The sequence below is a fragment of the Gekko japonicus genome, unplaced genomic scaffold (assembly GCF_001447785.1).
Source record: "Gekko japonicus isolate JY-2015 unplaced genomic scaffold, Gekko_japonicus_V1.1 scaffold14, whole genome shotgun sequence".
Lineage (NCBI taxonomy): Eukaryota > Metazoa > Chordata > Lepidosauria > Squamata > Gekkonidae > Gekko > Gekko japonicus.
Genome location: NW_015176452.1, coordinates 1353919 through 1377762, shown reverse-complemented (window position 1 = coordinate 1377762; position 23844 = coordinate 1353919). Strand labels below are relative to the sequence as shown.

Sequence of the window (23844 nt, the reverse complement as noted above, 5' to 3'; positions counted from 1 at the left end):
CATGTGTTAATCACTCTTTGGGTGAAGAAGTACTTCCTTTTATCTGTTCTAACCCGACCGCTCAGCAATTTCATGGAGTCCCCACGAGTTCTTGTATTGTGAGAAAGGGAGAAAAGTACCTCTTTTTCTACCTGCTCTATCCCATGCATAATCTTATAAACCTCAGTCATGTCACCCCTCAGCCTCGTTTCTCCAAGCTAAAGAGCCCCAAGCGCTTTAACCTTTCTTCATAGGGAAAGTGTTCCAACCCTTTTATCATTCTAGTTGCCCTTTTCTGCACTTTGTCCAATGCTATAATATCCTTTTAAAGGTGTGGTGGCCAGAACTGTACACAGTATTCCAAATGAGGTTGCACCATTGATTTATATAGGGGCATTATGATATTGGCTGATCTGTTTTCAATTCCCTTCCTAATAATCCCCAGCATAGCATTGGCCTTTTTTACTGCAGTTGCACACTGTCTTGACAATGTCAGTGAGTTATCTACGACGACTCCAAGATCTCTCTCTTGGTCAGTCTCTGCTAGTTCAGGCTCTGGGATAACAATATTTTTTCAGGCTCTGGGATAACAATAATCAGGAAGGGAAAAGGAGACAAGCATGGTTATTTATTAGCACACTCTATTAATGTAGGATTTGCTATTGTTGGCTAGCTATTAACAAGGATCGCTTAACCGATGGACCCTTAACATCTGCAAAAAATAAAACTTATTTAGATTTTATTGAATCTAAATTGGGTTCACTGGTTCAGGACGTAACTGGACTCCTGCAGAATGGTTCACCAATCTGTGAAGGAAGCAACTTTTGAAGAGCCTAGACAAACATGGGATTTCTGTCTGTCTTGTCCAAACAACAAGGAGAAATGTCATTAGCAGAAAGACTGTGTAATGTTGACGATCTCAGCACCTAACAGCTGCAGAATTCTCAGGTGAAAAGGACTCAGTAGATTAGAAGTTGTGTTATTGACTGGTCCCTGGATGCTTGTGACAGAGCAAGAACCAGTTCAACAGCCACTGATTCACTGGAAGATCGTTTTAGAAGAGGAGGGAAACTAGAGGGAAGTGACCCACTGTTTATCATATCAACAATCTGTTTGTTTTTCTTGCCCCTACGAGTCATCTATTTAAGGTCAGGGATGGGCAGTTCATTCCTAGTACTGCAGGCAGCAGGTTGGGCTCGTGTTCAGCTGCCTCTACTTTTGACTCCGTTTTGTCGCACTATGTCTTCTCAAAAACATCTGATGCCACCCCCTGCAGCTCTATTAAAGCCACTGTCTGTTCCAGACAGGCTACTGCTGGGCCCTGGGCCCTCCAATTGCCCCCCACGGATCTTGTCTGCAGGTGGTCGACAGATCATAGGACATGTCCACAAAGAGATGATTCAGGTAAGGGCTACAATCTCAACTTCTCCTCAGGCTCCCAGCTGTTCCCTCCAGGAACAGGAATCACTCAAAAAGGCAACTTAGTTGCACTTTAGCCCATAGTTCTTTTTCTTTACAAATTTTCGATTCATCCAATTGACTAAGAAATGCAATTTAGATTCAACAACAATAGTTCTCTATTCATCGTACTTACTGATCAAACCAGGAGCAAGTCCATTGTGGAGTCAGTATCTGGATTTTCTTCCTTATGCATGGGACTATTTTCTTGATGTTTCATCCTTGATTTAAGTGAACTAACATGAGTTGTAGGTGTTCCTTTGAACATGATCCACTAAGGAGATGTAACTCTTTAAAAATCGAACTCTTACAACTGATTATTGTTTATTTTTGGTGATTCCCATTTCAATATCTATCAGTTAAGATTATAGTCTTTTCAGCTCTGTTTCAGTCGAGTAAAATAATTGTTAATTGCTGGTCAGGCTGATCCCAGCACATAAACAGGATATAATGAAAGCTGCTTTCCCTTATGCCTTATCTGTCCCAAAGCCAGAAGGACACAGGAGCACTAAACACACATACAGGCTCACCGGATTTGAACCCTTCCCATATCTTCCACATTTTAAAACTCTTGTTTATAGGAAGACCAAATTTTTAAAAACTGTCCACTTTGGTCAAAAACTTTGTCCAGTATGAATATTCCCATGCCAGTTTTGTTTGTGTCTTGTGAGAAATGAACCTGGCAATGTTCCCTCTAAGATATGGAGCTCTGTGAGCAAAAATTCTACTCTGTGAGCTACTGGCATTAACGTTGTGAGCAGGAGATTTGGCTGCTGCATAAATTAGTTTGCTCTGGAGCCGTCCCTTCCTGAGCTAAGACAAAAATGTGTGAGTCAGAGGCTAAAAACCTGTGAGCTAGCTCACACTAACTCAGCTTAGAGGGAACACTGCCTGTGAGTCTTTATTATTGTACCAGTTTCTTATTCCTCAAATCCTTTTTTCTGTTAAAATTAACTACTTTTCAACAGTATTTATATTATTTGCATATAAATGGCACAAAGTAATACATCAGGAATGATCAACAATAGCAACCAAAATGGGGAAAACCAAAACTGTTGACAATGGCAACATGTGAAATAAAAAAGAAACACAAATGGGCACATCAGTGAATTTCTAATGGTATCAAGCAACATGATTATGACATTCCTTGGGCTTTCTTCATTTATTTAGTACATTTTTAATCCCACCCTTCTTCCAAGGAGCTCAAAGCAGTGTGCATCATGCGCCCTTCCTTCATTTTATTGTCACAAAAAAACCTGTGAAACAGGGGAGATTGAGAGAGAGAGAGTGGCTGGCCCAAGACTGCCCAGCAAACTTCAGGGCAGAGTGAGGGTTTGAACGTGGGTCTCTCAGAGCCTAGTCTGAAACTCTTACTCCACATTGGCTTGTGTGATATTCCACCTATATATTATGATACCTTCATGTTTGCTGCAGAACACCACAAAGACTTTTTTGCATGTGCAATTGAAATTTTGTGCCTCCTAGACACACACAGTCTTTTTTCTGCTTATGACCACAGCACACAAAGACAGGCAGCTTCAGGTCCCTTCCCCCCCACCCCCACCCCTTGTTTGCAACTCCACAAATTGCCCCATGCAAGAAATTTGATGCTTACAACAGAGCCAATAGCACCTCCATGGGGAGGTTTGGGGACATGAAAACAGTGGGAGAGGCAGGCTGAAACCGCTTCTCCCTTTATGCTGTACCTACAAAAAGAAAAGAGACAGTGCACATCTGGGAGGCACAAAACTCCCTCTGCATATGTGATATGAAGTCCTCATGTTGTTCCCCAACAAACACAAGGACTTTAATGTGTAGATGGAGCCTTAGTAATTGAACTTTTCCCCTCACACAAGAGCATGGTAGCTGTTCCTATGTCATCCCATGAAGGAAGGAGAATCGCATACACCCTGAAGTCTTTAGAGGCAAAGTGGTACAAAAAATATAACAGTCTTAGAAATAATGAAAAATAGAAAATTCATTCAGAAATTTTGTATGCTTCCTCTCCAGATGTGCTCAAGGTAGCTCACAACAATACAATAAAATCAAGCAGACAATAAAAACAAATCATACCAGTAAAAACATATCAATAAAACAATTCAAATCAATATAAAATGCCAGCAAAAGCAAGCTGGAATAGAAAAGCACATAAAACAGCTGTTTAGAATGACAGATAAAACAATCCTTTACCTAGGAAGAGACCATAAAATAGCAAAAAGAGATGGAAACCTTTTGGTGTTTCCTAAGACTACACCCCAACCCCTCCAGAGAGCATTATGCTCTAGGGAGCAAAATCTCCTGGTGATCCCTGGCCCAAAAGAGATCTGGCTGTCCTCAACCAGATGCTGGCCTGGTGGGACTCTCTGTCTAGTTACATCCGCACCATGTGGGACTTGGTCCAATTCCACAGGGCCTGTAAGACAGACATGTTCCACCAGGCCTACAGTTGAGGGCAGCAATGGTTTGTCATCGAGCCTGGCCTCCATTATTACCCTCTCCCCTCTACGAGAAGGGTATAAATTGGTGGTCAACGCCATCTGAACCAACTTTAACTTACATTGTTGTTGTTTTAGCTGTTTTAACTGCAATTTGTTTTGACTGTATTTCATTATTATCAATCAATAATACATATTTACTGAGTGTCGTACGCCGCCCTGAGGCCTTTCGGCCTACCTTAGATCTGCAGGTGAAGGTACAGAGAGCAGGCTTTGAGAAGAGAATCTCAACTGGCAAGCTGGGAGATATGTGAGAGGTGGTCCTGCCATAGAAATAGACTACCAACATGTTTTGTGCTGTAAGGAAATTTAAAATTCATGAGCAGGACTTCAGTTCTAGCGGGGACTACACTGTTGCAACACTTTAAAAATTGTGTTCTGCCCTCAGTTCAGCCTCTTCAGGCTAGTGTCTATGATAGTGAATACATAACCATTTGTGGATAGACAACACCATTATCGTTTTCTCCAGTGTATATAACTTTCAAGAACCATGGATGAAAATGCAGTTTGGCTGCTGGCTTTGGGAAGACTTTTTAAAACTTTGCTTCTTGCCCTCAGATAATGCATGAGATCAAGCTAGGAATCCAGTATGCATTCCAGACACAGAACCCACTCACACTGGCTGTCAGTGGTACTGGCCACTGTGCCATGGAAGCTGCCTTCCTGAACGTGGTGGAGCACGGAGACAAAGTGCTGATCGCTATGAATGGATTTTGGGGCGAACGAGCAACCGACATTGCCAAGAGGCTTGGTATGTATGGACCCTTCTCTCTAACCTGTAGTTAGCACCAAGTTCGCTCTAGGTAGAAGTTGTGAAACTCAGATATGTTCTGTCATAGCCATGCCATTCCACGGGTCTTTCCGAGGGTCTTTCACTGTGCAGAGATTGCAGTGACTCAAGATATATGTTCTGTGATCCCTTCACATGTACAGTAGAGCATGTTGCTGGTTCTTTAAAAACTGCCAAGTGCTCCAGTGCAGTCTCTCCTGATTTGCACTTCATACTACTATTGTAAGTAAAATAGGGTACTACAAGTTTACACAAAGGGTTTGTCTTAAATGTTCTTTCTTTTGTCTTCTTAATTGGAAGAATCATGTTTTTAATTTGATTTCATGGTGGGGTAGAAATTAGTGCATGATTAAGTACTGACTTGAGTAGAAATCATAGCAATTAGAGATTAGCTGATTCTTCCAACTCCATGAGGTTCCCTTCTCTTTGCTCCTGGCGTATTGCTCCAAAGTCTTCTACCAAGTATCACAGAACTTCATGAAGCAGAATCCAAGAGTAGAAAAAAGGTTCCTCCCAGGTCCATAAAGACTGCAAGCTCCAGGTGAATTTTTCTCAGGGATATCACACTCACATAGAACCAAAAATAAGAACAATAAAGAAAGAACACATTAAAGTATTTTGGCGCATAAACACTCAGTTTTGAAATACTATTTTTGTTTGCTTCTTTCCCTTTTGCAATACATGAGTGTGCTTTTCCAGGTATACTTGAATCTCAAGGTTGCAGAAGTGTGCACTCATAGGACTTTTAAAAAGATATCCCACATTGCCAGTTTCTGCAGACACCAGAGGAAAAAAATGGGAAAGGTGAACTCCCCACCACCATGGCCTGAGTGTTCACTTAAACACTCAGAGAAGATTTCAACATGAAGAGCACTGGGGAGGTGGGGACAAGATTAGATCTCAAGATTTTATAAGGGAGGATCACCTCCAACAGCAAAGAGCCTTGTAACACACAAGCTCACAAGTTTACCACCTCTCGCGCGAGAGGTCATTCTGGCTCCCCCACCTCTCCTTAGGGGCTCTTTAAAAAGGTATGGGCATGGAACAGGGGTCACTGGGATGGGGGGGGATTGGTGAATTTCCTGCATTGTGCAGGGGGTTGGACGAGATGACCCTGGAGGTCCCTTCTCACTCTATGAGTCTATGATTCTATAATTCACCCAGGCTGGCTGTGGGCACGCCAGCACCTCTGTCAGGCAGAAGCGCCTGAGATCCTCCCCCTCCCCTTTTCCTTCAGCCGACTTGGAGGCAAAGGGAAGGGAGAGGGGGGGAAGAATGGATCCCAGGTGCTTCTGCCTGTCAGAGGGGCTGGTGCACACTTCCGGTGATGTCAGTGGGTGTGGCATATGCTAATAAGTTATGCTAATGAGCTCCTGCAGCTCTTTTTCCACGAAATGACCCCTGGGGCCAACAGACCATGAAACCTATGAAGGAGTAGTAGATCTGCAAAATCCAAATGTATATGTGACATGAACAATTTTCAGAGAGAAGTATCTAGGTTAATCTATTATATTAAAAACAAGTGTCCAGTGTAACTTTTCCTAGTTTGTGCTGCATACTATTAAAGTAAGTATATGCCAAAGGCTGTGTTCTAGACTTCATTTTCTTTTGGCTTACTTAAAATGCTGATTCTGCTGTATTCAGAAATTATGAAACCTTACTGATGTTTAACAATAAAGGCTAGCAGATTTATTGCAGTGTAAGTTTCCATGGGCTACAGGCCACTTCCCTAGATGTATGATGTTATCTTCAGATAACAGGCCAACAGATATTATATACATGGGTACAGAAAAAACAGAATGTAAAAAATCCCCCATGGAACTTGTTCTTTTTAAATTTACATTTGGACTCAGCAGACCTACTGCTGCTTTTTATGTTTAATGGTCTTTTGAGCCCAATGCTTACATTTTTCCTTCATATTCATGAAATACCTATATGAAGATAATACTTCCACACATCTGACAAAGTGGGCTGCAATAAATCTGTCAGTCTTAAAGGTTCTGTAAAACTCACCTACTGTTTCTGCTGCAACTGGCTAACCCAACACCCCCTCTAAAATAGCCATGAATACTCCTCTCCTATTCTTGCCTCCCATCCAACATTTCTTTGCCTTAAGAAATAACAGATTTAATGATTAACAGTGGCATTCCATTTTAGCCTACTGTTCAGTTTCCCATGGGACTTGACTGGACTTTGACAGGCTGCTGCTATGTACTAAAGTTAATACATGACTCATTTCAAACAGGAAAAAATGCTGTGGCCTTATTGGTACTGGTTGTGGTCTGCTACAGAATCAGAATGAGAGCTGTGTTTATGTACTCTTTCACCAGGATTGGAAATTGGACTCTTACATTACAGGTTGATACACACCATGTTTCACGGGCTGAAGATCAGTGTATTCCTATAGTTCTTAAAGGTGTATAACTAATTTTCATTTCTGTTAATATTTAAATGGTTTCTGTATTAGTTGTTCTGATTCTTGGATTTTTAAGCCACCTCAAGCACAATACTGTGGAGAAATGGGACAATAATATTTAAATAAACAAGCATGAGTTGTCTATTTTGTTGGATTTTGACATATTGAAGCGGCAAGTCAACTTGTGCTAAATGGTAACTTTTCCCAAGGAACTTGTGTCATGGTTTCAAGTCCTTCTTAGCCACAAGATTGCATGTGTATCTGAATGCTAGATAAGCATCTATGTCTATTTCAGCCTTTCTGTTTCAGACCGTTAAAAGGGGTCATATATGGTCCCTATTATTTTCATGCATACAAGGCACTAGACAAATTAACAGTGCCCTCCTAAGTCCAAGGGTTCAGCTCTGCATAGGATAGTACTACAAGGGAATCATCCCTGATTGTGGTAAGCAATGAAACCCATGTTACCTGTCCTGAGCAGGGCCTGATGGGCTCTCAGTGAATTGTTATTTAATAGTACTCCCCAGGAATTATGAGCAGTTTCTTTCTCTTAAGAACATAAGAGATGCCAATGTTGGATCAGGCCAAAGGCCCATCCAGTCCAACACTCTGTGTCACACAGTGGCCAGAAATACCAGTGCCATCAGGAGGTCCACCAGTGGGGCCAGGACATTAGAAGCCCTCCCACTGTTGACCCCCCCCCCCAAGCACCAAGAAGACAGAACATCACTTGCCCCAGAGCCCCTATCTATACCTTGTGGCTAATAGCCACTGATGGACCTCTGCTCTATATGCGTATCTAATTCCCTTTTGAAGCTGTCCATGCTTGTAGCCGCCACCACTTCCTGTGGCAGTGAATTCCAAGTGTTAATCACTCTTTGGGTGAAGAAGTACTTCCTCTTATCCATTCTAACCCGACCGCTCTGCAGTTTCATGGAGTGCCCACGAGTTCTTGTATTCTTCTTCTCCTTTACAGTATGATATGCAAATAACATGATTTGTCATTTGTCACCTTGTAGGTGCAGATGTTTACCAGCTTGTAAAAGCCCCTGGAGAGTATTTTACTCTAGAAGAAATAGAGAAGGTGAGTTTTTGGCAAATCACATTGAAAGTAAAGCAAAAGTATTCTTAGTATTCATTTGACATGAAACATGAATGGATTTCATTTCCCTAAAATCCTTGTGCAGGGAGTTGGGAGATACCATTTAGGGACGTGTCTCTCTTGACTTCTTTTTCTAGCACATTATTTCTCCCTTCCATTGTCTCTTACAGAGCTTGGTGCAGCACACTCCAGTTTTGTTTTTCATCACTCATGGAGAATCATCTACTGGAGTAGTTCAGCCATTAGATGGCCTTGGAGAACTTTGTCACAGGTCAGTAGGACCACAGAGGTCAGACTTCAGATGCAACAGGTATCTCAGAAATCAGTCAGTGAACTCATACTATAAGATGACTAACTTACTGTGTATGCTGTAGCCCGCACCTTCATGTGAAGCTACAATGGATAAGGGGAAGACAGAGCTCGACAGTTATGAAGATGGACTAGCAAGCTGAAGCTCCAAATCCTGGCAAAGCCTGGGAACAACTCCATTACACCAAATAAAACTGGTTTTACAACTCAGAGAGAACTCTGGTACTGGGGGGAATAGATATCCCTCTGGTAGATATTACCTCTGGTACTAGAGAAAGTAGATATCCATCATGATTGGTAGCCATTGACAGCCCAAGTCCTCCATGAATCTGTCCACTCCCCTTTTAAATCCTTCCAAGTTGGTGGCCAGTGGGTGATCCCAGGTTCTCATATTATGGGAGAAGGAGAAAAGTTTCTCCCTGTCCATTCTCTCCATGCCTTGCATAACTTTATAAACCTGTTTCATGTCTCCCTTTTCTCACCTATGTTTTGGTTGAACAGTCCTAAGTGTTTTAACTGCTCCTCATAGGGAAGCTGCTCTAGCCCCCTGATCATTCTGGTTGCTCTTTTCTGAACCTTTTCAAACTCTACAATATACTTTTTCAGGTGCAGTAACCAGAACTGTACACAGTATTTCAAGTGCAGTCTCATCATAGATTTGTATAAGGGCAGTATGATAGTGGCAGTTATATTTTCTATCCTTGTTCTAATTATGGTCAGCATGGAATTTGCCTTTTTCACAGCAGACACATAGTGGGTTAGCATTTTCATTGAGCTATCCACTACTATCTCCAGGTTGCTTTCTCAGTTGGTTGCTACCAGCTCAGATCCCATCAGTGTATATCTGAAGTTGGGATTATTTGCCCCAAAATGCATCAGTTTACACTTGCTCACATTGAATCTCATTTGCCATTTGTATGCCCATTCCCCCAGTCTGATGAGACCCTTTTTGGAGCTCTTCACAATCTGTTTTTGTCTTAACTACCCTAAATAAGTTGGTGTCATCTGCAAACTTGGCCACCTCACTACTCACCCCTAACTCCAGGTCATTTATGAACAAGTTGAAAAGCATCAGTTCCAAAATAGGTCCCTGAAAGACCTCGCTGCCTGCTCACATCTCCACTGAAAGAACTGACCATTTATTTCTACTCTCTGCTTCCGGTTTTTTAGCCAATTTCCCATCCTCTTATCCCCTAACTCTGAAGTTTGCTCAGACGTCTTTGGTGAGGGACTTTGTCAAAAGCCTTCTAAAAATCCAAATAAATACTGTCCACCAGCGGATTCCTGTCCACATGTTTACTGACACTTTCAAAGAAGTCTAAAAGGTTAGTGAGACAGGACTTACCTTTGCAGAAGCCATGTTGGTTTTTATTCAGCAGAGCTTCTCCTTCTATATGCTTGCCATTTTATCTTTAATCTTTCTACCAGTTTACCCGGAACAGGCATTAAGTTAACTGACCTGTAATTTCCTGGATCCCCTCAGATCCTTTTTAAAAAATGGGAGTTACATTGGCCAATCTCTAGTCCTCCGGTACAGAGGCTGATCTTAGGGACTCGTGGTATATGTTAGTTAGAAAATCAGTAATTTCAGTCTGCTATTTGTCCATACGTTCTAGAACTTCCTCCTTTGTCACCACTATCTGTCTAAGCTCCACATCCTCCCCTCCTGAATATATCCATTCACAAACAGCTATTTGCCTTATATCTTAAGTAATGAATATAGATGAGAAGAATGCATGTAGCTTCTCAGCATTTGTCTTTTTCTCCTTTAATAGTTCCCAATTGGTTCAGCCACCTCCACATCTTGCACTAGGTAGGTACTGGGGAGCATCACTGAGAATTAAATCCAGGGTTACTTTTCCCTTTGGTCAGTTCCCTGACCACCTTCTCTAAGGCAAAGTCATTTAGGGTATCAATAAATTTTGCCTTTTTGGCATGACTGGAACATGAATTTATCCAGTCAATATTAGGATAGTTGAAGTCACCCATTATTACAATTGCCTCTCCTCTGGATGCCTCCTGGATTTCATTTTCCATTTCAAGATCACCCTGAGCATTTTGGTCAGGGGGCCAATAGCATGTCCTCAGTACTTAATTACTTTTGAGGCCCAGTATTGTCACCCACTGTGATTCTGTGGAGGAGTTGGCCCCTTTTAAGGTTTCTAGTTCATTAGACACTATGCCTTCCTTGACGTACATAGCAACACCTCCTCCGGTATGCCCTTTCCTGTCATTCCTATAGAGTTTGTATCCAGTGATGACTGTATCTCCCTTCCACAATACTTGTTATATTCACTATATCTGTTTTCCCTTAAAACTAAGCATTCCACCTGCCCCGTTTTGGGTCAGAGGCTCCTGGTATTGGCATAGAAACACCGCCACACTGTGTTTTTCTCTAGACGTCTCTGGCATCTGCCTTTTCCACTCTATAGTCATTTGGCCTCTGGTTGGCTACTCTGCTTTAATCTTCACTTTCCTATCCCACCACCCATTGTACCCTCTAGACTACTGTAATGAAATCTACGTAGAGCTGTCCTTGAACACAATCCAGAAGCTATCAAGCGCTAGTCACTTTCCACAGATAACAGCTATTTCATAACATCTTTATTGGTTACCTTCCAGGCTCAGTTTAAAGTGCTGTTGCTCATTTATCAGGCCACTGAAACTCAAGACCTCCATAATTGAAGGCCTGCATCTCCCAGCATATACCTGGGCACCAGTTGTGCTTATCTAACTGGTGTCTGCTTTGCATCCCATTCCATAGACTATTATTTTTCCTGCTGCTGCTCAAGCCCAAACAGTAGCTAACTAGGCCAACATAGTGAAAGACCCTGTCTGAAGAAATGTGAGGGGCTCCTCTCTCTCTCTCTCTCTCTATTTTTAAAGAGCATATAAAGGCAGAGCTTTCACTGGGACTTTTTAAAATTGACAAGTTATAGTGCAGGCTGTATTTCTCCAGCTAGATGTTCAGAGTCTTCTTAACTAATGTTTGATAACTCTGTGCAAATTTGTTGTCATGACATAAATACTGCATATATTTCTGCATGCTGTAAGCTATCATAAGGCTTCCAGAAAAGACACATACAGAGAAAATGGATTTTATCCTTGCTAGGGCTCAGACTGGAGGTCTGAAATGCTTTTCTCCTTCATTTTTTTTAAACTCAAAGATGCTTGGGCAGGCTATGAACAAAAAGGGGGAGCAGTCTATGAAATAACAGAAAGAAAGATAATACTGCAGTGTAACCAATTGTTGTATAAATAATAATGAAACTAAACAGTTGAACTATATTAAAATTGTGTATTATTTTATTTATATTAGTGAGTGAATTTATTAAATATAAATATTCTAAACATAAATCTTACATGAATACCAATAAGCACAATAGTTATTACAAATCCATTATTACAATTGTGTTCAAAAAGTATGGAGACTATTGGATTGGCTGGGATACAAAATCTTCACTCGGGGTTCCAGCTCTGAGGAGATTGTCTTTCTGTTGACAGTGAGATTTTCTTATGAAGACTGATGGAAGCAGGAGTAGACCTAGGCTTTTCATCAAATTCACCTTTCAGCTCAGCTAATCAAGCCCTTTCTTCCACTCAGTTTATTAGCCTTATGGTGTAGTGGTTAAGTGCGTGGACTCTAATCTGGGAGAACCGGGTTTGATACCCACTCCTTGCACCTCTGGAAGAGCTTGGGCAAGCCATAGTTCTGGCACAGCTGTTCTTGAAAAAGAGCAGCTTCTGTCAGGGCTCTCTCAGCCCCACCTACCTCACAGGGTGTCTGTTGTGGGGAGGGGAAGGGAATGGAGTTTGTAAGCCACTCTGAGACTCCTTTGGGTAGTGAAGGGTGGGGTATAAATCCAATCTCCTCCCCCTCCCCCTTCTTCATGGTTTAGTTTATTTGAAAATGGACTTTAGTGGATAGATTATTACAAATGTTGCTTCTTCACAAACATCTGTATTGACTTCATTGCATCAGCATGTATTTTTTCTGAACAGAATTGTAATAATGGATTTGTAATAACTATTGTGCTTATTTGTATTAATGTAATATTTGTTTAAATATTTATATTTAGTAAATTCACTCACTAATTTAAATAACATAATACAGAACTTTAATATAACTCAACTGTTTGTTTAGTTTCATTATTATTTATTTACAGAATTGGTTACAGTGCAGTGTTATCTTCATTTCTGGGCAGGCTATGAGGCAGAGTGTTGGAAAGATAAATTTGGCAAGTGACAGTTCAAAATTAGCCTTGCCAGGCAGCTTTTTCACCAACTGGGGAATAGAAGGTTCCCATTTATTCCTGCCTCCCAGCAGTGAAAAAGCCATCTGCCAAGAACTTTGATGTGAAAAGCTACTGGAGAGGAAGGGGTTAAGCAGCTGCTCTCCTTATTCACCTACTGCATGCTGTTTGCTTAAAAAAACAACTACACTGGAAAGAATAACAGAACCCCACATAATGTGTAGCCTATATTCTTTCTTTTCTCATTTTAGGCATAATTGCTTGCTGCTGGTGGATGCTGTAGCGTCACTAGGGGGTACTCCAGTTTTCATGGACCAACAAGGTAGGCAATACATAGAAATCCGCCACTGTAACAAGAATGTGTCTCAATTTTAATTGTACATACAAAATGGAGTTTACTGACTTCTGAGTTTCCAAAGATTTCCTTGTCTAAGCATCCTTAGTAAAGGCTCACGCTGGGAGACTGAAGCTCTGTTTGGGACTGGGTTCCACTACCAATAAAGTAACACCAGCAAGGAAACAAACTCATTAGAAGAGATACTGTGTTCCTATGATATCTCCCTTATAAATAAAAGCCGAATGGTGGTGGCACTTCTCTAGAACATTCCACATCCTCCAAAATCAGTTCGCTCTCTGATCCGTCATTCAGAGGGTCTCCCTATCCACTGGCTGCATTGCCTGAGTCCTGCCTCCAACATTCTAAACATTTTGCTAATCTTCTCCCCCCCATAGCCAGTCAGAACACAGAGGTTATTTGCATATGCAGCCTCATTGGCCTCTGCCTCGGAACACAGAGGTCGTTTGCACATGCGACTTGATTGGCTTTTGCCTCTAACATTCTAACCAGTTTTGCTGTTCTGAGGTAAAATGTGTCCAGGTGAGGGCTGGAGATCACGCAGAATTACAACTGCTTTCCAGATGGCAGAGATCAGTTCCCCTGGAGAAAATGGTGGGCTCTGTATCTTTATATGGTGCTGACGTATGACAGCCAATGTGACGTAGCAGCCAGGGCTTCAGAGCACGGGAGAGGCTGCGGGTGTGTGGGGGGGGGGTGGAAAGCTGAAGAGGGGGAAATAAAGGTAGGTTGATGATTGGCTGGGCAGGAGATAGGGTTGCCAACTCCAGGTGGGAAATTCCTGGAGATGCGAGGGATGGAGCCTGGAGAGGGTGAGGTTTCAGGAGGCGTGGGACCTCAGACAGGTACAAAGCCATAGACTCCACCCTCCAAACCAACTATTCCCTTCTGGGGAACCATCATTGCCAATCTCCAGGTGAGGGCTGGAGATCACTCAAAATTACAACTGTTCTTTAGGTAGCAGAGACCAGTTCCTCTGGAGAAAATAGTGGACTCAGTGTCATTATACCCTGCAGAGGTCGCCACAGCAAATTGACACTGAGTGTCCAAGGCCAAGGCACCCACCCAGAGCCTCTTTCTAGAGGCCGATGTATTTATTTCCACAATGGGCCTTTCTCCTAGTATTATATAAGGCTGGTATGCAGGTTTAAAACAAATGGTTCTTATATGACCAATTAAGAAATGTGTAGGCCATGGTATTCCACACAAGCTATATGAACATATTTATTTTGGTTTGACCACTTTTGCTAACACATATCCCCTCCGAAAAGAATTCTGGGACTCAGAGCTTTGTGAGGTGCTATCAGAAATTCCTAGCCCCTGTCTCAGAACAATCCTTAGCATTTTGTTGAAACAGAGAAAGTTAAATCAGTTTAAATGTATAATGTGGACATGCCATCCAAATATAATTTTAAAGTTTTAGATTTTCTTTAGTAATGTTAAGTTTACCAAACTTACCAGAGATGCTAAGGGGTATCTTAAATTTGGCATAGCTTAGTGCCTCAGCACTGCTCATTGTGGAGACAAGAGATATATAAATATTTTCCCCAAATGATTTCTGAAACTGGTCTCTCATTCAACTGCCTTATAAAACAACTGAAGTAGTAGCGTGGTATTAGATGACCATACTAAAAAAACTGGACAGATAACCAGACAAGTTTTTGGTAAAGTGGCAACCTTTGGAAAAATGGTAAACTTCTTCCCATGTTAGGAACTCTAACAAGTTTCCCCCCCTCCTACTGAACACACAGGAATTGACATTCTCTACTCTGGTTCCCAGAAAGTCTTAAGTGCTCCACCTGGTGCTTCTCCCATCTCTTTCAGCATGAGAGCCAGGTAAGGCTAGATTTGTGAGATGCCTCATTCTCAGCAGCATGATGGATTCAAAGTACCTTATCAGAAAAAAAATAGCAAAGGTAAAAGGAAATGTGCAAATCAATTTTTCTCCTATTGTACTAGTTAAGTACCTCCATCTACAAGTAATACAAAATCCAGTTCTGCTTCCTAATTCCAAAGTTGAGCGTGTCATAGAGAGATCTACAGCCTGCTGCTTGTTTCTGTCAAAGAGAACTCAGTGATGGCTTTTGAAATTCCAAGGAATTGCCAGAATATTATTAACAGATTGCTTAGACCAGCAATCCGCAGTGTGGCACCACTGGTGCCCATTTGCTTCTTGCCCAAAGCAAATAGCCAGTTCTGGGTTTCTTCTACCTGATCAGTACTGCAGCTTGTTCAGAAGAATCCAGAAGAATGTTATCTTCAATAAACCTTATTCAGAATTGGTTGCATCCATCATTGTAGGATACTAGGCTTGCAGCCTCCTAGCATCCTGTGATAAAGCCCTGGTAGCCCAGCGCCCTATGGCAACCATTTTGCGATTGGCCCTGGCCCCTATGACAGTCATTTTGTGGTGGTACCCACTTACTGTCCTCAAAATTCCAAAAGTGCCTGTAGGCTCAGATAAGTTGGGACACCCCTGGCTTAGACACAGTCAGTTTTCAACTTTCTCATAGTTGTGAGCACTGGCTGTTAAGCATGCTGTTCATGGCTGTGATTTCTCAATTCAGTCTATGGTTCTGCTTCAAATGCACTGTGCTCTGAGGTAGAAAAGCAAAGAGTACAGGAAGTTTGTGAAAGGTGTCATCATTTTGTATTAAAATGTTCACATGTGTGCAAGAGGCATGATACCCCCAACAAAACATTCAGACCCTCCCACAGGTTCCATGGTTAGCAACTTTCCCAAGGAGCATGTCACTATGTGTGCTAACTCTAGTATCCAGTCAGGGTCATTTACAGCCAGTACTACAGGTACTTGCAAATTTAATTTCCTGCTTGGCTCAATTTTCATGAGAATTGACCCTTGTCATGCAGGATAGTGTGGCTTAAGCTTATACCACCATAGTGAAAATAAAGTGTAATGTCCAGAATTTATACTTGAGCTACTGTCTGAAAGGCCACAAATGGATTTCCTGAAATGTCCAATATTTTTTCACATTGTCAGGAAGAAGATTTTCAACAGGAAGACAAAACCAACCTCCTTCTATCTGGATGTAGAAGAACTGGCTAAATACTGGGGCTGTGATGACAACCTAATAAGGCAAGAGAGCTTATCCACTTCCTTTCCAAACTGCAAAGCAGCTGCCTGGTTCCCAGGAAATGGAAGGGCTGCAACACTGTTACCAGTCCTTACAGCAATACTGCCATTCACCACTTGAGCCTTAAAGCTATAGCCCCAAATCCTCACTATGCGTGAAAAAGCAAATTAGGCAGAGGGAGTCAGATTTTTTTAAAAATTGCAGGAGAAAGTGTTAAGCAGCCCCCCTCCTGCCTACTGCTCTTGCCTTCAGAGACCATTTCCGCACAAGGAATGCATAGGTGCATAGGTGTTCTTAAATAACTGAACTATGCAAAACTTTCTGCATGTTTTGCTTTCCCAGGGATAGATTCGAACTCATTACCTCCTTACCCTACGTTTCCCATATTCCCTTTTTCTGTGATTTTTTTTTCCCATTTGGATCTTGACTCACAGTTTTCCAGTGAGGAATTATCATATTCGAATTTAGTTTCCAGCTGTGCCACCTTTTTAGATCGTCAGTGATGCATGTCTATCCTGCCTACCACTCTCTCACCTCCCAGGTTTTCCCAGAGACATCCGCCATTTAAAAAAAAATAATATCGATTGCATTACAATACAATTTTGTCCTTTAAAATACAGCGATGTTATAATATCACTCTGGGTATCAGTGGGCTGGCTGAGGGGTCTCAGTCCATGGCCAGGTCTCCCCCGGCATGGCAGGATGGCTGTTAAAGGGAATGCTGCCCCCTTTCACCTCCCTCCCCCACTCCTACCCCGCAAGCCAGCCTTCCGAGGGGTATTTAGTGTGTGCTTCTTTTCTCTCTCTCTCCCCTAAACATTCCGGAGTAGGATCAGTTAACGCTGGCGGAGAGGGAGGAGGAGAGAGAGAGAGAGTCAGAAGCAAGTGAGTGAGGAGGAGGAGCCATGGCTGGTGCCAAAGCTCCAGCCCTCAACAACTGTTTCCCCCCCATTTAAAATCCATCTCACTCTTTGGGGGTGAGGGAGGAGAGAGAGAGAGAGAGAGGCAGTAGCAACTCCAAATTTAATTTGCAGTGGCCACAGAGCAGATATTTAAAGAGTGGACAAAGTTGTCCAAGAGGGCATCACTTCTTCCAAGAGAGTGCTGGGTGTGGACATGAAAAAACACAATTATCCCCCCCTCCCCAGTCTGAGTCAGAGCAAAGTTTTTAAATTATTTTTTTCACAATGTAATGATGTTGTAACGTTACTGTGGATGAAAAAAATATATTTTTAAAAGGAAGGCTCCATTAATGACTAAGTGCATGATGCGAGGCAGCATGCCCCCCCCCCCCAAAGTAAATGTGGAACGCATGGGGCAGGATCAATCCTGAATCAAAACCGAAAAATACGAAGTAAAAGCCCTATTGCACCAGACGTGTCGGAAGTCAAAGCATCAGACAGGAATTTAACTCACTGGTAAAAAGAAGTAAAACCATACTGCGGAAATGGTCAGAATATACAAATATACATCGCATTCAATACTGATGTGGTGGGGGGATTCTGAATCACGCAACTGGGCACCATTTGTACTTTCAGACACAGGCATTTCAAATCCAGAAGGAACAATGAACAGTCCACAATTTGTTATGAGTCCCTTGTCTTAAACAGACATTAGAACAATGCTCTCACATGGTTCTCCTGCTCCGTAATATGAAATGTTTAGACAATCCAGTTTATGTATGCTGAGCATCTCTTCCTTGTATTGCATGCATTTTTACAGGTATCATCATACTGCACCTATCAACACATTCTTTGGTCTACGAGAGGGATTAGCAATTCTCGCAGAACAGGTCAGTCACCACATATCAAAGAGAAGGAGTGGAATGGGTAAAGAAAAAAAGACTGTCGAAATAACAGTGTGTGTGTGTGTGTGTGTGTGTGTTAAGTGCCATCAACTTGCTTCCAACCTATGGTAACGCTATGAATTAATGAACTTCCCAAATGTCCTATTGTTAACAGCCTTGCTCAGGTCTTGGAAACAGAGGACCATGGCTTTCTCAATTGCTCAATAGGGATGGGCATGAACCTAAAAAGGGCAGTTTGAGGCGGCCCACAAATTGAACCCCGGCAAGTTTGGTTCCCCATTTCTCCTGGCCACGGATTGCTGAAACAAGGAGAAAGGGGGTGGGGACTACCCTGGAAGGGACTTTCCTTCAATCTTTCTCTTGGGCGCAGCTCACTGAGGCCAGAAGAAAGGGGGGGTTCGCCCGGGAAAAGACTTCTTTTTCCTCCTTTGTCCTGGACACGAGTCACCGCAGCCAGGAGAAAGGGGGCAGGGATTGCCCGGGAAGGGTTAAATGGCTGCCAGCCATTTAGACCTAACAGCTGAGTGGTGGACCCTACACTGCTCAGGCTGTCAGGTTTAAATTAAAAAAAAACCCACAGGCTTCAGTGTGAATATAGAGCATATATATATATATATATATATATATATATATATTCATTCTATATGTTAATAGCTGGCAACCATTTAAACATTTGGTTTTGCTCCCCGCCACTTTGAAGGTGGGGAGCCAAACCAAAAGATTAAATGGATCCCAGCCATTTAAACCTAACAGCTGAGAGGTGGACCCACTGAGCTGTTAAACCAGCCATTTAACCCTTCAGTTTTGCTCCCCCCTTCAAAGTGGCAGGGAGCCAAGCTGAAGAGTTAAATGGCTGTCAGTCAGCCATTTAAACCTAGCAGGTCAGCAGTGGACCCCATGCTGCTCCACTGTTAAGATTTAAATGGCTGACCCTGAGCAGCAGAACCGAACTGGCCAAAAGTTTGGTAAATTTTCGGGGAAGGCGCCTTTCCCTGAAAATCTGTTCTGGAGCTCTGACCTGGCCCAAGTTCATGCTGAGTTTTGGCTCATAAGCCAGTTCGTGCCCATCCCTATTGATCAGATCCCTCTCATGCTTGGTCATCCTCTTTTCCTGCTTTTTTGACTTCAACTTTTCCTAGAATTATTGTCATTTCCAGCGAGTCTTGTCTTTTTATGATGTGACCAAAGAACAATAGTCTCAGTTTGGTCATTTTAACTCCTAGAGAGAGTTTAGGCTTGATTTGATCTAAGAATATCACTTACTTCAACTGTTTAGTTAAAAATAGAATTTAAGATTAATTTGAGACTGTGGGACTTGGGTCTTTACAACAAAAGCATTATACTGATGCTTGCCCTTGGTAAATTCACACAGTGCAACGGGCAGATGCAAGCTGAAGGTGCAGTGGACATGCGTCAGTCATAAATGGCCAGCTACAGTTACAGATGCCCTTCAGGGGTATAAGAATATACATTAACCCTTCATATTTTTTAACCAGAGAAAATACAACTATACATCCTGAAGACTGAAGGGTACTTGTTTTCATAAGAGGGGGAGGTGATATTTCCTCAACTGGAGGCAGAATAAGGAATCTTGAAGGCTGATGACTGATTCACTTTCTAGGCAGCCCTTGTCTGGCAAGTAAGATGCATTGCTGAAAGTATTTTTTATGATGTGAACAAAAACTGAAGAGTGTGCCTTACTAATTTCATAGGAAGTTATCAGCTACCAACTGGTAAAAAAGCTGGCAAAGCCAGTCCTGATCTTGGTTCCAAAATCTGATATTTCTAAAGATAAAAATATTGTCACTATTTAATTTAAAATATGGTGAGGTACCTTTATTTTCCACACAGGGACTTGAGAACCTCTGGAAGCATCACAAGGAGACTAGTTTGTACCTGTGTGAAGGGGTGAAGAAACTAGGTCTCCAACTCTTTGTGAAGGAACCGGTATGAGTGGTCAGGTTACAGCCTTACATGTAGTGTCTGGGGAGGGTAAATGAGAAAATGAAGGTCTTCCTGACAGAAGGCTAAGGACAAGTGAGTTAAGGCTCTAGGTGTAATCAGTTAAGAGGAAGTAATGGGACAAGGAGAGACAGCCCCATAGCTAAGGAGTTTTGGGGGAGGGGGCCAGGGGGAGCCCACCAGCCAATCAAAGTTAATTAAATTAACTTTGATTTAGTTGCTGGGACTCCTAAGGCAGCCCTGGCTGCGACCGAGGGGGGAGGAGAGTGCCGCCACCAACAGCAGGGACAGCCCTGGCACCGTGGACGAGCCCTCAGGTCTTACGGGTGCGCCGGGGCGCTCTCTCTCCACTTATCTCGGTGACTGGCCACCAGCGAGCGCCCTGCCGGGCTTCTCCGCCTCCCTCCCTCTCGGGGTGGACATGGACAGACAAGGAGGTGGCTCCCACCTCTTCGCCCCCACCAGGCCCGCTGCTGCTGACTCCTCCGGGCAGCCACCGGTGCCTCCTGCTTTGCGCGGCGCTCCCGGATCGCCAAGGGGTTGTTCTTTTTTCCTTCCTCTGAGGGTTGGGGCGTGTGGGGCAGCTGGGGTGGGAGGGCAGGTCCGGCCCAGAGAAAGTGGAGGAGTTTCTTCCATCCACTTTTTGTTGCGCGACGGGTCGTTTGCTTTGCAGCCCAGTTGGGAAACCTTGGCTCAGCATTTTTTTTAAAGAAATTTTTTTTCTATAAAAATCGCGGCGGGGGGACCATGGGCGCTACAAGCCTGAGGAGAGATCAGTATGAGAGTCCAGCAGAAGCTCATAGCAGCACATGAAGTTGCCTTATTGGTCTATCAAGGGCAATGCTGTCTACTCTGATTAGCAGCAGTTCTCTAGGGTCTCAGGTGGAGGCCTTTTATATCGCCTACAATCTGATTAACCTGACAAGCCAGGTATTGCACCTATGACCTTCTGCATCTAAGGCAGATGCTATGGCAATGAGCTATGACCCTTTCTCATAGTTTACTCTGGCTAGAGCACGACAATAATTTGCAAGAGGGAGAGTTTTTTCTGCTATGTACACTTTCCCCAGTTTCAGCTCTAGTAAAGAGATTTTTTTAAATGTGCAAATCTATTTGACTCAACAGTGGGACACAGGTAGTGGGGTATTCACAATGGAAAGTGAAAACTCTTTGGACCCACTTGTAAATATTAAAAACTATTATCTGTCTCCAGCTGTACATTACATTATGTTGACCAACTAACTGGACATTTTGGTCAACAGACTTACAAATTAGCCAAAAGTTATTTCTCAAGTGAGGAATTTTACCCAAGGAAGGAAGAACATCTGAAGGTGTGGACACCTGTATGGTTGGGCATGGTGGCTAGAAAGAAACACCTTTCACATGGGTGGTGCAGTTAACCACAATTCCTAGAGACCACACAATTTTTTTACACAAATCTAGAGTATATCTATGTGGTTCTAATGCATTATTTTCATGTTTCAGGAGGCAAGGCTTCCCACAATCACCACTATTTCTGTACCTAAAGGGTATGATTGGAAGGAAGTCACTGAATACATCATGAAAAATCATGGGATTGAGGTTTCAGGAGGCCTGGGCCCCTCAGCAGGCAAGGTAGATAAATCATGGGGACAAAAATAACAAATGGTATGAGACCTGTTTTCATGCTTTTTGGTCTGTTGCATATTAAAGCCTAGCAGATCAGAGGTGGTCCACTCTCTTCCCCTAGGAAATTTAGGTCAGAAGATGTTGCAGAATAAGGACACACACCCTTTCCCTCAAGCACTGCTGTTCCAATCTAAGTGCCAATGATTGATATTATACATCAAAACATCATGAGATCTGATTGCATATCTCTGGAATGCCACCATCTGTTTGCACCCCAAGTTGCCAATAGTAAATGGGGCAAATATAACATGGTAGAACTTAGAGAAGCAGGAAATAAAGACTTGGCATGTCTAGTGCCCACAGGAAATAATGAGCACATTACTTCCTGTGGGGTGGTAGACCTGGCCCATCTACCATCTGTAAGAAATAGTATCTCTATAATTTCCTATGAGCTACAGCTCTAGCCTGGAGATCAAGTTTACCTGATCAGCTGTTAGTTGGCATCTCCAGTCCCTTTCAATTTTAAAGTGCCATTATTTTCCATGAGGGTAGATTTGTCCTCTAATTTTGGATGACATGTTTTCCCATACAAAACAACAGTCCTTTAAAATTTAAAGGGGACTGGAGCAGTGTTCCCTCTAAGCTGTAGAGTCCTGTGAGCAAAAATTCTACTTTGTGAGCTACTGGCATTAAAGTTGTGAGCAGGTGATTTGGCTACTGCATAAATTAGTGTGTTCTGGAGCCCTCCTTCCTGAGCCAAGACAAAAATCTGTGAGCCGGAGGCTAAAAAACTGTGAGCTAGCTCACACTAACTCAGCTTAGAGGGAACACTGGACTGGAGATGCAGCTGAACAGTTGTTTGGTGAGACCAGCTTCCTCTTGCTCCCGCTGCTGCCGAAAGGGGATAGGGGGGCAATCGCTAAAGCAGTCTTGACCTTGTGGGACTGGGGGGGGGGAGAAAGAATATCCAAACATCATAAAGATAGTCCCCAAAATTTGAGATAATGAAGAGCATATCGTCCCCAAAAGAGGATCCAAAGTTGAATTGAAAATTTTTGATGTGCACATCCCTAGAGGATTCTCAAGAGAACAATTTACAGAACACTTACAATTCCACTTTTGTATATTTCTCTTGTTGTCAGGTTTTTCGAATAGGACTGATGGGTTACAACTGCACTAAATTCAATGCTGACAGAGTTCTTCATGCCCTGGAAGATGCCTTTCAGCACTGTTTGAAGAACAAACTGTGAGACCGCCCCCTTTATCTCTACCCTCATTCTTCATCCAGTGCACGTAGTGCTACATCATCAATCATTTATTCCATTCCATCATAGTTCACAGCATTAGGCATTGATACCTTCTGTGCAGAAGAAAAAACTATAGTAAACAAGCAACAAAACTGATGATCTATGTCCTGCAAATTATCATTATGCTTTTTCACACAATCAGTCAAGAATACTTCTCAAAGTTGTTCCCACCTTTCATTAACTGTGGTGTGATCATAGCTTACAATTGATATGGCAAACATAGGTTTTCAATGCAAGTTATGCTATGCATATTACTGTAACAAAACTGTCTGTAAGAAGTTTCATTAAGGTTGGAGTTTCTCTACCTGTTGTTCTGTTGCTCCCTCTGTGTTTTTCTTCCCATCACTAGTATATCATTGTCCAAGCTGGCATGTGCACTCAATCTCACAAGTAGGTGTCCTCACAGAAAACTTTCAAATCTTTCCCACGAGGGTTTTTGCCCCTGGCCATGCTGGTGGTGCTGAGATTTGTTCTTACCTCTTTTGCCTTTGGGTAGCACCTAGGAGGTGTTCAATTCAGCAACTTACTATAAACTTCTGTACAATCAGACCCTGAACACATCTTCTACCCGCACCCTAGCAAGCATTCTGCCAATACCAGCTGCTGGATGGGGAAAGATAAACAGGGCTCACTTTCTGCACAAAAACTCCAGGCTTTCTGTGCAAAACCCTTGGTCACAAACATATTCAAATATGCAAGAATCATTTCCCACTGTAGCTTCTGCCACCTCCTGCTTTTTGGATAACCTCCTGTAAATGCAACAGGATCATTGGAGTGCAGTAAAGCACAGTCTCCAAACTAATTTTTACAAAGGCGTATGGAATGTGCAGCAGGTATTTGAACTCTGATGATGGTAGGGAAACAAGTGGCTTACACATCATTCACACATTTTAGAGAACTTGCAATGG

At 42.6% G+C, this 23844-nt stretch overlaps 1 protein-coding gene across 1 annotated transcript; it reads left to right on the top strand.

Annotated features, from left to right (window-relative positions):
• Positions 1-1218: 1218 nt before the first annotated feature.
• On the top strand, positions 1219-22879 carry AGXT (alanine-glyoxylate aminotransferase). Its single transcript, XM_015426842.1, has 11 exons — positions 1219-1383; positions 4491-4683; positions 8158-8222; positions 8411-8511; positions 13054-13124; positions 14909-14993; positions 16159-16254; positions 17975-18044; positions 19911-20006; positions 21507-21635; positions 22772-22879. Exons 1-11 carry the CDS (start codon positions 1219-1221, stop codon positions 22877-22879), a joined length of 1179 nt encoding a protein of 392 aa, XP_015282328.1.
• The last annotated feature ends 965 nt before the right edge of the window (positions 22880-23844 follow it).